The 15,743-nt window shown below is 38.5% G+C and overlaps 1 protein-coding gene across 1 annotated transcript in view; it reads right to left on the bottom strand.

The window, feature by feature from the left end:
* Positions 1 to 15,743, bottom strand: part of LOC129261409 (bridge-like lipid transfer protein family member 1) — an 86,275-nt gene that overhangs the window by 30,632 nt on the left and 39,900 nt on the right. Inside the window, exons 31-41 of the mRNA XM_064099510.1 lie at positions 14,295 to 14,423; positions 12,498 to 12,615; positions 10,936 to 11,096; positions 9,899 to 9,992; positions 8,247 to 8,458; positions 5,285 to 5,492; positions 4,694 to 4,747; positions 3,636 to 3,853; positions 2,508 to 2,626; positions 1,236 to 1,359; positions 127 to 233 (exon numbers count right to left, since the gene is read on the bottom strand). Of these exons, the coding sequence (XP_063955580.1) occupies positions 127 to 233; positions 1,236 to 1,359; positions 2,508 to 2,626; positions 3,636 to 3,853; positions 4,694 to 4,747; positions 5,285 to 5,492; positions 8,247 to 8,458; positions 9,899 to 9,992; positions 10,936 to 11,096; positions 12,498 to 12,615; positions 14,295 to 14,423 (1,544 nt within the window). The remainder of the gene's footprint in view (positions 1 to 126; positions 234 to 1,235; positions 1,360 to 2,507; positions 2,627 to 3,635; positions 3,854 to 4,693; positions 4,748 to 5,284; positions 5,493 to 8,246; positions 8,459 to 9,898; positions 9,993 to 10,935; positions 11,097 to 12,497; positions 12,616 to 14,294; positions 14,424 to 15,743) is intronic.

The raw sequence follows: 15,743 nt of genomic DNA, 5'->3' as shown, positions 1-15,743 counted from the left end.
ACTCGTTTCGTGGAATATTGGCCCAAACCCCTTGGAATATTTCTAGTATTTTATTCTGAGCCATCCAATATAATACAGATATCTTCAAATGACTATATATGATTTTGAATGTTATTTGTCACTCACGTTGATTGCCTGACGTAGGAAGCATGCCTTTCCTTTTGAGAGCGTACCAAGGGGTTACCCTGTGGCTTCGTACTCTTTCTACGAGACGATTTATCTCTTCCTGAAACCTACAAAACAAAAGAAAAATGTCAACAATTTATTTACATGTTTGATACATTTATGTACATGTATACATGTATTTGCTTTAATACATATAAATCTCGGTTGTCATTGAACAAGATTTACAACACTAGGATGGGAAACAGATTGCTTTTAAACAAATCAAAACAAAATATTAAAATGCATCATAAAATACCCAATGATTCATCACAATTCATTTCATTCTAGTACTAGAGACATGTATATGAGCTGCTATATCACAAGCAAATTCTAGTCCATGTGACTCATTTCCATTGAAAATATATTTTGATATTCAATAGATTTAAGGAGATAAATCAAATAAAAATAACTGAATAGACACCTTTGCAAGTAGACTGTAGAAAGGTAAGGCCACATACATGTACATGTACATACAATTACCAGGACATTTCCTTCAGCAATTAATTAATCAACTTCGTGTTGCACTCAACCAAGGTGAGGTGAGTGGATACCGGTAGGAAGAAATTCATCCAAAAGCTGTGAGAACCGAATTGGTAGCCTAACTAAGCCGGGGATGGACGTTGTAGGCGAGCCTTGAGCACCTAACAGTTTATGTGCAATATACATGTATATACCTTATATCATTTTTTTTCATTAATAGGCAATTCCATAAAATAATCAACCTTTTTGTACGTCCGAACCCCATTTTTCTAATTTCTTACTTCATTTCATAAACTGACCAAGTAATGGTCCTTTGACAGCATTACAGACTGTCAAAAGAACAAGAAATCAGAGACAAAAAATTTCCTGAAAGTCCCACACATAGGGGGGTGGACGTACATATTTAATGGAATTGCCCTAATGCATTCACTGTTTATATGAGTAAGTCAGCCCACCTCAGCGCTTTGAAATGTCCCTACACAGCGCCCTATTAATGTTATTATTGTTACTATTATCATTATCATCATCATCATTATTAGAGTAATGGGATTTTTTTCCCTTTTTTATTTCATTAGTAATATAAAGCTTACTTTCATGCCCTGAGCCTTGAGTTTCTTCCTGATGTCCCTCCTGAAATCTTTGAAGACTGCAGTCTCCATCTGTCTGAGCTTATCAGCCTCCTCTGCAATGGTGCCACTTTTGGCCCCCAATGTCCTGAGGAGAAAACAAAAATGATACAAACAGGCAAGCTTTAGTATTACTGCTTATGCAACTTGTCAAAAGTCTTGAGCTGTGTCTTTTAATAATAATAATAATAGTCAGTTCTTGTATAGCGCATAACACATGATAAATAATGTCTCTATGCGCTTCGAAAGGACTTGGATATTATCACCCCTGCTGTAGCTCAAGCAGCTCGCTTCCAGCGCTCGGCATTTCAAGGAATAAATTCCTGCCAGGTACCCATTCACCTCACCTGGGTTAAGTGAAGCACAATGTGGATAAATTTCTTGCCAAAGGAAATTACACCATGGCTGGGATTCGAACCCACGACCCTCTGTTTCAAAGTCCGGAGACTAATCCACTGGGCCACAATACTCCACTAGCAAGAGTCCCGCCAGGAAGGCCCTATGGGTGATTTCAAGTCCGGTGTTGGTGTTGGAATTTGGATTGCTTCCCCTAGCTCAAAAATCTATTCTGAGTTTGTAAAACTGATCCAGATCACATTACTGACATCTCCAAAACTAGTGAGTGACTTTTCAGGACCATCTTCATTTTATTTCAGTTTGGTGTTATACTCGTGTAAAAATTGACCTAACACCAACACCAAAAGGTCAACACTGAACTTGAAATCACACTATGTCTCTCTTCATAACAGCTTATCCAGCGGAAAAAATGCAGCTCTGACTTCGGACAAGGTACTTCAGCTCAGAGCAAAGCTGATCAAGAAAAAGAAGGTTGGTCAATGATGTTCACAGACTAATTTGTTTTCAGCCAATCAGGTGTAAGGATTTTCAGTAGCTTTTAACATCAGAATTTTAATGCAACACTCCCTAAGAAGGGAATGAGGAAGGAGGATATCAAGCTGAGGGTTGTGGGTTCAAATCTAAGCCATGGCATAGTTTCCTTCAGCAAGAGATTTATCCACATTGTGCTGCACTCAACCCAGGTGAGGTAAATGGGTACGGGGGAGGAATGAATTCCTTGAAATGCATGTGTGCTGTAAATAATTATAGCTGTCAAGCTATAGCCAGGGTAATAAAATCCAAGTCCTTTGGAAGCGCATGGAGACGTTATAATCATAATGTGATATGTGCCTTACAAGAATTATTTATCATTATGATTTTAATAGCAATGATTGTCACCTGAGATCGCTGACCACCTTGGCCTGTTCATTGATCTCCTGCATGATGGCCTTTGATTTCCGTCTGTCATCGTTACGATCCACCTTCAGCGATGTCGGTCTCTTCAGAGGGGTTACTTCCTATAGATGGAACACACAAGATTGGATAAATTCTGTCTCTGGCTTAAAATGAATAGTGATTGGAAACTAATGAATCATAATGCCTTGAATACAAAGATACATGTTGGAGTCCATCTGATATTAAGCAAAAGGTGAGCATGTACTGAGTGTATCCTATTACCAAACATTCATGAATTAATTTGTATAACACACTTAGGGGGTGTTGCAAGAAAATATTTGCAATCGATTGCAAATATTCTGTTGCAATTTTACAACTGATAAAGAAATTTTAACTGTAGCAAATGAGATTACACTCCATGTTTCAAGAAGCAGATAAGCAACCAATCACGGATTTGCAGTTAATTCCAAGACTTATGATCGCAAGTTTCCTACAACACAGCTACCCATAGAACACAAGGATGTTGATTACGTTACAATATCACCATTGAATATATGCAACAGTTTAGTGCTTTGAAAATGGTCTTGTACAATCAAAATGGTGTTACAGTGGGAAGATGGACAACTCGGGTCATGTGGTCCAGTGGTTAAGAGCATTGGACTGATGATTGTAAGGTTGTGAGTTCAAATCCCCGCTCTGTCAATGTCTCCACTTTGACAAACAGACCCAATAGTAATTTCTGCTGTCTATCATACTGTACCATCCACTATGTCTGATTAAGTTAGGCGTAAATTGTTTCCTATGTAATTGGTTATATCAGCTTGGTGTTATGCCAGCAGAAAGCCGTCCTGCCGAATTCCTACAGGAGTTACGATCACAGAATCAGAAACAATTTACATGCAACAACAATCAGCTATTCTGACCATATTCTGTTATTTTGAGAAAGAAAGACAAATATCTTATGAGCTATTTTGTCATCTTTATTTTTAAATTTCCTTTGGAACAATGTTGCATAGATCTAAGCAAATGAAATAATTTTATGACATGTACACATAAATGCATGTGTTTGGTAATGCAATACAATACAAATTAGAATTTCAGCTGTCATCCCTGTTATTCATTGCTACTTACCTGATCAGACAGTACATCATTGGAGCTGACTTCTTGCTGTTCACTGACGGATGTCAGGTCAGCAATGTCATCATCAGCCCCGGTCAATGAGGTCAGAGTGTTGGCCAGAGCGGTCAGCTGATGACCGATGGAGGGATCAAACTGGACGTCGATGCCTTCCATCCGCCACTTGAAGTTGAGCCGCCACTGACCGATGGTGACTCGGTGGAAATCTTTAGCTGGAATACAAATGTCAATTTATTTGACTTCATTCGATGAAAATAACAGCTATTATCAGTTTTTGCAGCAGGACATTCTCTTTTTCTCTAACAGGCCCCAGAGCATGCTCAGAGTAGTTTTTTGGTCTGTAAGTGACATTGATCGCTTTATGGATTCTACAGTAGCTTTATAGGGGAAGTTCACCCTGACAAAAAGTTTAGCGTAAAAACAGCAGAAAAAAAAATAAAATATTGCAGAAGATTTGAGAAAAATTCATAAAAGAATAAAAAAGTTATTAGAATTCTAATTATTTGATTTGTGACATTATATGCGAGCAGCATTCCTACATGGCAAATGGTAAAAAATCAATGAAATGTAATTATCTCATAAAATTGAAAATGGTTTTTACAATAGACAAATCATTTCACACCCGATCATGGAAAGAAAACATAAAAAAGTGATCAGGAACCACTGAAAATGAAATTCATGCATTTTATATTACATAACCAACATGGGGCAGCTGCTTGTATATGAGGTCACAAATCCTAAACTTAAAATTGTGATAACTTTCTTAATCTTTAATGGATTTCCCTCAAACCTTCACCAATATTTTTTATTATTTTTTCTGATATTTTTACAACAAAATTTTCTTCAGGGTGAACTTTCCTTTTAAAGCATGAAGAGGGCAACCATTTTTTTTATAGCATTTCAACTCCATTGGCAATACCCCTCAAAGGGTGACCTAAATCAGTTCATTGCATCTTGTACGGACTTTAATCTTCCAAAATTTGCAAAAACTGATCAGACCCAAGGCAAGTGCTTTAAATGTTTAAGTGATTAAGAAATAATGTAAAACATACCCTGGTTGCTGTTGGCACTTGAGCACACTTCATATGTTCCTTGAGGAATGACACCTGCAAACATAAGGTTAAAAAAAATTAGTTACAAATTTAAGATCGATGTCAAGACAAGAAAATTAAGAGAAACATTGAGTGAAAGACAAGTGGTCTGAAACACTTTTGCAATAAATGACCTAGAGAATTTACCAATAAATCTGGACAAATTTTAATCTACCCAATATCACTGACAAAAAGTAGTCTGAAACACTTTGTATTGACATTTATATTGACATTGCAGGGAGAAATTGCTGATAAATTGGGAGAAAATATGAAAATTACATTTAACTGAAAAGCAATCAATAAACGTAAATAGGAGAAATAAAAAAACAAATAGTTGGTTGATGGATATTTTGGGGTCACAGGCCCACAGCAGAAACTTGTCAACTCTGCAGGACAACAATCCTTGACTATGTTGGTCTCCTGTCATCCATGGCTATCAAGGAATCTTCAGTGAACCTGAGGCAGATGGTATGAAATGAGCCTTTGGTGGCCAGAGCGTTGCTGTAGCATGCACTGATCAAGGAACTCTCAAAGGTCAGTACCAATACTTACATGAATTCATGATATGATCATAGGATGATGGTCTCCAGTCATCCATGGCCATCTGGAAATCTTCAGTGAACCTGAGGCAGATGGTATGAAATGAGCCTTTGGTGGCCAGGGAGTTGCTGTAGCATGCGCTGATCAAGGAACTCTCAAGGGTCAGTACCAACGCAGAGTGGCAGTCAATGTCTGCTCTTGTCCCACTCACTCCAAGGTTCTACAAGATATGACAAATGCACAATTTCTATAACATTTTTTGTCCAGTCAATCAGATTGAAGGATTTCAGTAGCTTTTAACTGTTATTGCAAATTTGCTATCGTAGCAAGTTTCATGAAACGGGCCCCTTAGATGACATTTGCGCATAGAATTTGGAAGAAACAAAAACTCATTTATGCATCGATCAATTTTGCTTCACACTTTCAGGTATAAATGAAAACTGTTAGCAATGCAAAAATATCAAGCCAATCATAAAGCAGAACTAGTGTGTTCTCTGTTATGTCAAAAATCATCTTAAAGGAGAATGAAACTCTTGGAGCAAGTTAGCTTTTGTGAAAGCAGAAAAATAAAAAAATAAGATCAACAAAAGTTTGAGTAAAATAGGACTAGCAATAAAAGAGTTATGAGCATTTGAATGTCAAGATCACTAATGCTATGGAGATCCTCCCATTGGCAATGCGACCAAGATCTGTGATGTCACACACGTACAACTCTCCCATTTGGACACTGAAAATATACCCCAAAACATTTCTTTTTGCTCATTCTAATCATATGATAAACGATTCATCAATGATATAATGTTGTGAAACCTCTGTACTTGTCATCTCATAAAGAGAACACCTCACCTTGTGATAGACTCTATAAAAGTGAGAATATAAGTGAAATAAGTACTAAAGTAATGAGGGAGTTGTACGTGTGTGATATCACAGATCTTGGTCGCATTGCCGATGGGAGGATCTACATGGCACTAGTGATCTCAATATTCAAATGCTCATAACTTTCTTATTATTCATTCAATCTTCCTCAAACTTTCAACAATATGTTTCTTTGATTTTTCTCTTTGATATGGATTCAGCTGGTTTCAAGGGTTTCATTCTCCTTTAACAGCATCATTATTACCTTATGACATGAGCACACAGTATGTACCGTAAGTAACGGTGTATTAACCGCACCCCCCCTTTTCGGATGGAAAAAAAAAAAAAATCATAAAAAAAAAAGTCATCAAACTGACTTTCTATCTCTAATATGCGTATTTAAGAAAGAGTCAAGAACCAAAAATGTAAAAAAAAAAAATATCAAAGTATTACTGGTAAAAAAATGATGGGAAATCAGCGCTTCGTCACTTATCTGCAAATTGCCGACATTATTGGCCAACTACACACTCACCTCACACACACATATGGTACCGGTGTTCATTGCAAGTACCGATACCAGCATCAACATGGGGGCTCACCCATTCGAGAAGATCGTTCATACCATATTTCCTGCATCACAGCCCCACTTTTGCTTTCAGAATTCTGTCTAGCATTCAATGTCTTGACATGAATTTCAGACACGGGAATATGGGAAGGTTCAAGATACGAGAAATTTGCGATTTTGTTCAGGTGTTTTTCTTGTCTGCTTTGAACCACTACCGGTAGTTCTCAGTACGTGTGTGGCGGTATCTTACAGACAGCAAATAGGAAAAAAATGATAGTACCGGTATACCGTATTTTCAATGGGAGCTCTGGGCGGGAATAGTCGAAAGGAATGAAGACGGGGATTGAAGATTGATTTTAAGTTGATGGATGATAGAGAGAAATGAAGGAAAGGCAAATGAAAGAAACTTTCTTCCGTTTACCTCCCTCCTCATGGCACAAAATTGTCAAATAATACCAATAATTTGTCAAACATTATAACAGCCACGGAAAGGTAAAGCGCCAGCTTACGTTGACGTTGCGATAAGCATTACATATATGCGTGTCTTATTCGGCTAGCCGCACCGCGCTGTTCGGTCGATTGTCAATCGGCGTCTGAACTTTGCCGCGTTGACTAATAAATGACAACAAAGACAAAGTCACACCATTCAAAATGTCAGTTTCATGAAGGTAGGTGCGTTTGTTACCGTGATATAACTTTGAGGGACATTTACGGTAGATACCGGTAGTCATAGTTGCTTTTCTTTTAAACCCGCGGCTCATGCCCCTCTAAACGGCATTGGCCCAAGCGGCTACGCTCGGCCACCCGACGCAAGTTGTAAACTAGTAGTGGTATCGGGCCGAGATTGGCTTGGCTCAGACCTGTCACCGTGTATAAACCGCACCCCCGACTTTTGATTCTGTCCCGCCGAAAAAAAGGTGCGGTTAATACACCGTTACTTATGGTAATCATTGCAGTGATCATAGTTCAATAGGGAGAAGTTTCAAAGATTCATTTCAATTAATTGAATTCCACTTCAAGGTTAAACATGAATGCACACATGTTTATTGCATTGCAGAGGGCTCAAAAACATAATTCTTGTAAGAAAAACATACTTCAGACATTTTCTGGAATAGGCATGTGTCTATGTTAGCATTGCAGATGGTTAAAAAACATAATTCTAGGAGAAAACATACTTAAAATGTTTTCTAGAATAGACAACTGTAATCACAGCAAAATTCTAAATATACTTCACAATGAGAAGTAATTGAGCAAAAACATCAGTACAAACTGAAACATCAATAAATGCTACCATCCCTTGCCAAACCAATCAACACAAACTTCTGCTATTTGTTGTGTCGGAGCAAGAACACCCTTAGCGAAACATTTTGGTGCAACGCATCAGTGCAGAAATGCCCTTATGTTTGCTGCCAAGGGCATAATTGCGCACATGCAATGCGCAAAAGTGTGGTGTTAATGGTGTTCTTGCACCGACGCGACAATTTCCGAAGTTAGGTCAAATTGAATTGTCATGGATGGCGTACATCTATCGGAGAAGAAACTACTCATCTTTACCTGAACTGAAGGCAGGATCGGGATGCAGATGCCCAGCTCCTGCACCGTTAGCTGCAAGAAGAGGGTGGAGTCTGCCCCCTCCTGGTTCCTGATGAGGGGCAACCGGGGGGCATCCTGGACCACGCCCTGGATGTTGTCGTCCTGCGCCATCGTCTTCCACTGCTCCACCCACTGGTCGTAGGACGACGTGTAACTCAGCCATAGAAGCACCGCTGGGATGGGGAGGGAATACAGTACATAATTTTGTATTGATGGGACCAGAATATAATTGATATCAATTTAGTCCCGTAATAGGATATGACATGTACACAATATGTTGCATGTGGGATGACAGGAAAATAAAGGAGCTTCTGTTTAATTTTATCTAGGTTTTGGGGTCTTAACTTCCATTATAGTTAGTTTCTTTAACCCTGATTTAACTGGGGGGGGGGTCAAATTGACCCCCCCCCCTCAACAACTTTGGCCACTACGCCGCCGCGCGAAATCATCAACCTTTTTTTAATATCCAACTCTCATACTTTTTATTCTTTCTTCACTACATGAACTGATCAGGGGAGCGTTCCATCAACATTTTTGTCCGACAAGTTGTCAGACCTGACAACTTTCCCTAATTCTGAATGGCTGAGAGGCACTGTTACTATGGTAATTGTCGGATAAAACATGACTTGTTGGATAAAATCCTTTCATAAAACGCTCCCCAGGTCGCAATATCTTAAAGCGTTATAATCCTTCATATGAACTACAAAACAGAGTAATAATTTCAGAAAGATGCCACAAACCTGTACAGGGGGTCAGACCTACATTCTTTATGGAATTGCCCTTTACATTTTTGTATGTCATATAGACTAAAATTCATGTACCTACGAAAACCAAGTATTCAACAGAAACAATATTCCTTGATATGCTTCAAGATGGGAGCATTTACAAGAGCAAAGTTTGTACAAATTTATTGCCGTAAGACATTTTCAATGTCTTTTAGACCCAATCTTCGTGAAAGCAAAACCATGGGTGGAAAATACAGTATCACAGTATGAGGAGGGATAATCATCTTGTAGGGCATTTCATCATTTTTCTCCCCCTGCATGAAATTATTTGCCTAAAATGCCTACAGCCAAGGCCATGAGGTTTGATAAAATCAAAGGTACAGGTGATTCCACATCCTAAAGTTCTCTTTCCTCTCTCTCACCAAATTGTTATCAATAACAATAATCTTTTCAAGACATTGCTCTCAGCAAATCAAAAACAACTATTTCAGAAGGTTTTAAAGCAGATACGAAACGATAGCGCCGTCTTGAGTCCTCAACTATTCATACCTGGCCAGTTTCCAGACCCATAATGCTAATGTAGTCTAGTAATATAGACCCACTTGAATGATAACATGCTAATTGACTACTCAATACATTTATACTGCAATAATCATGTTACCAAGTAGCAAAACAATTCTTTGTCCTCTCAAAACATTTTAGTTTCTCTTTACAAATACAATTACAGGTCAATTTATTCTCTGTAGTATTAATAAATATCTGAAAACGTATATTTTAAGACTATGTATTAATAACACACAGTCAATGAGAGACCACACAACAGTTCACTCCCCCTTTAACAACTATCCTAATTCTGTTACAAGGATTTTTTAATGAAAATGATGTTACCTCTGTCCGCTGCACTGGACTGTACAAAGAGGGTTGGTCTATTTAGAGTGATCAGCAGTGTGTCCTTTCCTTCCGTTAGATCATCATTGATATCCTGTTATCAAAATGGAAAAAAAAAATCTTTCATATTATTATCAGAAGGGCAATTACATGAAATAATGAAACTTTTTATCCATTTGTCTATTCAATTAAATAATCTATCAAACAACCCAATTCAAAAATTTCAAAGGACATTGTAGACAATGTCTTTATATCAAGAGTGATGATCTATAAACTTAACTTATTCAATTGTCCTCAGTTTAACTTCAACTCACTATCGTCTCATCTCATCAGTAAAACATCATGTCTGGAAGAGAAGAGTGGAAAGACCCGAACCAAGCCAAAGACACGTTCATCCGTGCTGGTCTTCAGTTCCCAGTGGGACGTGTTCACCGATTTCTTCGTAGTGGAATTTTGCAATTTTTGTATCGTACATGTACATGAATACTTTTTTGTGAGGACCATTTCCAACAAGCCATTGATGGCTCTTTATGATCCTTGCACCACAGATATTTATGTTACCTTGTTTGATTGAATCTTTAGGGCCAATGAATTATTTTTTTTTATCTTGAAGTGGAATTTAATTAAATAAAATGAATTTTTGAAACTTCTCCCTATTGAACTATGATCACTGCAATGATCACATACTGGTTCCATACTGCCATGAAAAAGGGAATGGAAAAGGGTGGAAAAAGATTGATTGCAAAAACTGAAATCGATTCAATTAGGTGCAAACATAACATAAAATTTATTTAGCAGTCATAGACATTGTGGGTTTGAATCGTAGCCATGGCGTGTTTTCCTTCAGCAAGAAATTTATCCACACTGTGCTGCACTCGTCCAAGGTGAGGTGAATGGGTACCCGGCAGGAGTAATTCCTTGCATGCACTGAGCGCCAGTGATGGTAGCTCGAGCTAAAGCCGGGGTAATAATAGCAGCGCTTTGTATCTTCTGGCAAAAAGCGCTTTATAAATCCAGCTATTATTATTTAAACAAACCTTGACAGTATTGCGGAGTCCTATCTTGGTCTTGAAGTAGGCCATCTCATGGAACTCTGGTTCAGCCTCGATAAAGACCGGGTTCTTGACCAGGGTACCGAGGCTGAGGTTGAACTCGATGAGAGCCTTGGCAAACATCCTCATTCCATGGCCTGGATTGACTGAAGGTGAAAAAAGGGAAAATAAACATGATATGTAGGTGATGTCATCTTTCTAGTACGTTTAGGGAGATTAAGTCGATAATTTCAGTCAAGATTGGTATTGATTTCGGAAGGTTATAGCATAAGAAATGACCAAATATGCTACTCTACAGCGGTAGCTCATGTGGCATGTGCAGTAATACATAATGTATTACGAATAACGTGCTGAATATAGGGAAGCTATTGATAAATCTGACTATAGTAAACAAAAAAACCCAGTGATTTTGAGCCTAATACAGACACTGAAGTTGATATTTCTGTCTTTAGACTAGGTCTACAAGAAGCAAAACAACTTCAGCTGGGCCGGCTCGGGTACTGGTGGGGTGAAGATGCCAGTGGGGCTAGAATCATGGGAGTTTGTGAATGTGGTCGATACGTGAAAATAATTGAGGGTATGGGTCACGGGCGCTCCTAATAATCTAGGGTTCAAAGGTTAATGATTATCAAATTTCACAAAACATTTTTGGGTACAAATCTAGAAATTCATAACTTGAATTGCAGCATGAATCAGATTACAAAAGTTTTCATAATACATGTAATGTAGTGTACAATATACATGTAACACAACATAACATGATACAACTACTACTATAAGTCATATTATATTACATGTATGTTAATTATTGGGTAGCATGAGATGTCAAAATTTACATTACTAGAAGGCAAACAATTAAGAATGGGAAAGAGACCTTCTACTTTAACATACTAACCAGTAGACTGTAACACAAACCCTAACAACTGGGGAGCACTTCTTATAAAGACTTGTTAGATGTTTTATCCAACAGTTATCTCAGGAACTATACTTCTTAACCAATCAAAATCAAGGAATCTTGTAAGATGTGACAACTTGTCGGACAAATGTTGATGAACCACTCTCTGTACAAATGACTTATGCAATTGAATGCACATGATGGTCCATAAAATCAATCACATGCAAGCCCTACAATAAATCATTAAGCTTTTTGTTACTGGACCCTGACTGCTATTCCTATGTACATGTGCCTTGCTATGAAAATTTATTGAAATACATCTCTCAGTTCTGAAGTGTCCATCACTGGGCAGACAGACAGAAATATCAATAACCAAGGCCTTCTTCACTTCTGAGGGAGGAGGATTTCGACAAAAGAGTTAGAGTAAAAGAGGTGCAGCTAAGTACCACTTGTCATAATTAACCTACAGATACCCAGTTGCCAATTTGAAATTTACAAAGTCTTTGTGATCTCGTTTTTCTAGACAGCCATAAATTTCTTATCGCTCATCCACTTTGTTTCAAATGTTCACCATTTTTTTTGTTCTCTCTCTCCTCTCTCACATACCATTGTAAGGCCAACGTTGGATTTCTCCTTTGAGATATATACATACCTTCTTCTTCACCCGAGTCTGTTTCTGTATGCGGCCTGTTTGAGAGTTCAAGCTCCACCACCCCTGTCTCAAACCTGACTGCACTGGCTGTAGGACTGGTGGCTGTCACTTGGATACCCTGGTCAAACAAGATAAGAAAAACAAGGGTCAACACCATGAGTCAAAACAATGAGTCACACAAATAGTCAAAACAGGGAGTCTAGAACTGACAGCACTGGCTGTGGGACTGGTGGCTGTTACTTGGATACCCTGGTCAAACAAGACAATAAAAACAAAGAGTCAAACAGAGAGTCAAAACAGGAAGTCTAGAACTTGACTGCACTGGCAATAGGATTGGCAGCTCTTACTTGGATACCCTATCAAACAAGATAAGAAAAACAAGGAGTCAAACAAAAGAGTCAAAACAGGGAGTCTAGAACTGATTGCACTGGCTGTAGGACTGGTGGCGGTAACTCGGATACACTGGTCAAACAAGATAAGAAAAGCAAGGAGTCAAACAAAGAGTCAAAACAGGGAATCTAGAACCTAACTGCACTGGCTGCAGGAATGGCAGCTGTTACTTGGATACCCTGGTCAAACAAGATATGAAAAACAAGGAGTCAAACAAAGAGTCAAAACAGGGAGTCTAGAACCTGACAGCACTGGCTGTATGACTGGTGGTTTTTACTTGGATAACCTGGTCAAACAAGACAAGAAAAAACAAGGAGTCAAACAAAGAGTCAAGACAGGGAGTCTAGAACCTGAATGCACTGGCTGTAGGATTGACAGCTCTAACCTGGATACCCTATCAAACAAGATAAGAAAAAACAAGGAGTCAAACAGAGAGTCAAAACAGGAAGTCTAGAACTTGACTGCACTGGCGTCAAGGAGTCAACACCATGAGTAAAAACAAATAGTCAAAACAAAAAGTCAAAACAAGGAGTCAAGAACCTGACTGCACTGGCTGTAGGACTGGCATCTGTTACTTGGATACCCTGGTTAAACAAGTTTAGGAGATAAAATGGAGAGATTCAACTTATATCATTGATGTGCTGTCAAGGACAGCTCATTTTTTTAGAGCTATGACTTAAGTGACAACCTTATTTTGCCAAGTAAGATATCTTTACAGCAGATATCAGGCAATATGTGGTAGCCATCATTGCCAGAAATAAATATAGCTTTTTCTGAGCTATCCTATTTTTTTTTAATTCTGAGATGTAAGGATTTAGCGGCCTAGTGACAATGTATTGTCTTATTGAATGGTGTATGACTTAATTCTGTTCCACACCTGAAATTGTTAGGAATTACCATCCACCGTATTGCAACATACACCATCGCAGTCTAACAAAATACGAAAACAAGTAAGCTTTTAAACGGCCATTGAATGGCATTTAAACGTTTTGACTCTGCCCTAACTATGGTGCAACTTCAGAAAAAAATTTGAGGATTCAATGTGTGAAAATGGTAGATTTTTTGCAGTTTGTTTAAATTTTTTTTTTTAGATTGTTCTTTGGGCCTGATGTTGCCATCATAAAATGATGAAAAGTGGTCCATGATTGCCACATAATAAACCATAATTAAATAATGTGACAATAGTAATTAGATGGAATGGGCAGTCAACCCAAACCAAATATAGCCAGGAGCCAAAGCCACTTGCTCCTGGGACTGAAACATGGTTCCCCCCTTCACAGCCGTACGGATGCAAGCTAGGGTTGTCACCACCTAAGGGAGCATGGTCAGCTAGGAGCCAAGCTACACAACCTTTGACTTCTAACCTCCCTTCTGTGCATGGTCAAAGGAAAACTACATGGAACTCACCTCCAACCTAAGTTGCATGCTGTATGTGAGTCTCTCTACTGTAGGTGTAGAGGGTGGAAGCTTTGTCTTGGATGATTCTGAGACCGGCCAGTGAGTCTGCTGGATACCTCGAACCATGTTGTTCAATTCCTACACACAAATAAAAGACAGTCAAACTTGACCAATAGACGATGCAGGGGCCACGTAACACAGAGATTAGCAATTGTCGTGGGGCTGGCTTTGAATACTGTTCATGCACAATAATCAGGGGCGGATCCAGGATTTTCCAAAAGGGGGAGGGCACTTTTTCCGAGGATAAATTTGACAAGCAAAAAGGTTTTTAACCAAAAATTAATATTTCATCCCCGAAAATTTTTGACAAGCAAGCGACAAAAAAAGAAACAAGTGGAACTCCTCTGGCAGTCTCGCCTGCATTACGCAATTTAATATAGCAGCAGTGCTAACTTTGAAAACTACTATAAAATAATCATTCACAAAAACACCATTCATATAATGACATAATACCACGTTCATTGACCATAGATGACATTTGAACGGTGACTTAAGACTTGTCAACTACACCCATGTCCACATTTTATTCACTCTATCCATAAACTTTCAAAGTTATGATGGCAATTCAACAATTACCCCAACATGGCCTAAGTTTATTGACTAAAATGACCTTTGACCATGGTCATGTGACCTGAAACTCGTACAGGATGTTCAGTGATACTCGATTACTCTTATGTCCAAGTTTTATGAATTAGATCCATAAACCTTCAGAGTTAGGATGGTAATTTAACAAAGACCCCAACACGGCCAAAGTTCATTGACCTTAAATGACCATGGTCATGTGATGTGACCTGAAACTCGCATAGAATATTCAGTGGTACTTGATTAACCTCATGTCCAAATTTCATGAATTAGATCCATAAATTTTCAGTTATGAAGGTAATTCAACAAATACCCCCAACTTGGCCAAAGTTCATTGACCCTAAATGACCTTTGACCTTGGTCATGTGACCTGAAACTCAGGAAGGATGTTCACTAATACTTGATTAACCTTACGTCTAAGTTTCATGAACTAGATCCAGAGCTGCCAACAATGGGAAGATAGAATCCAGTAGATTTCGCGGAGGTACTATGGTTTTGTGAGGGAGTGACGGAATGCTGTCCCACGGAGGGGAGTTTTGGGTAGCAAAACACATTAAAAAAACAAAATTTGATATTTTCAATAATTCATAAAAGAATGCATTGAACGTGAAAATACCTTTAAATGTCCAGAGGGGAAGGGGCTTCAGTAGTGGTAAACATGGTACATGAGCTTGCCTGGCCCTGTACTAGTGTAAAGACTTTATAGACTCTAGTCTATGTGGCCTGTAATTAATTAAAGTCTCTGTCTGAGTGATTCTTGTGAAAATTGTCACACAGTCCCATTCCGCTTGAAAATTATCTTTAAACTTCAAAAAA

This window comes from Lytechinus pictus, chromosome 5 (assembly GCF_037042905.1).
Source record: "Lytechinus pictus isolate F3 Inbred chromosome 5, Lp3.0, whole genome shotgun sequence".
Taxonomy (NCBI): Eukaryota; Metazoa; Echinodermata; class Echinoidea; order Temnopleuroida; family Toxopneustidae; genus Lytechinus; species Lytechinus pictus.
Note: the sequence above shows the minus strand (reverse complement) of the source record. Positions and strands in the feature narration are given on the sequence as shown.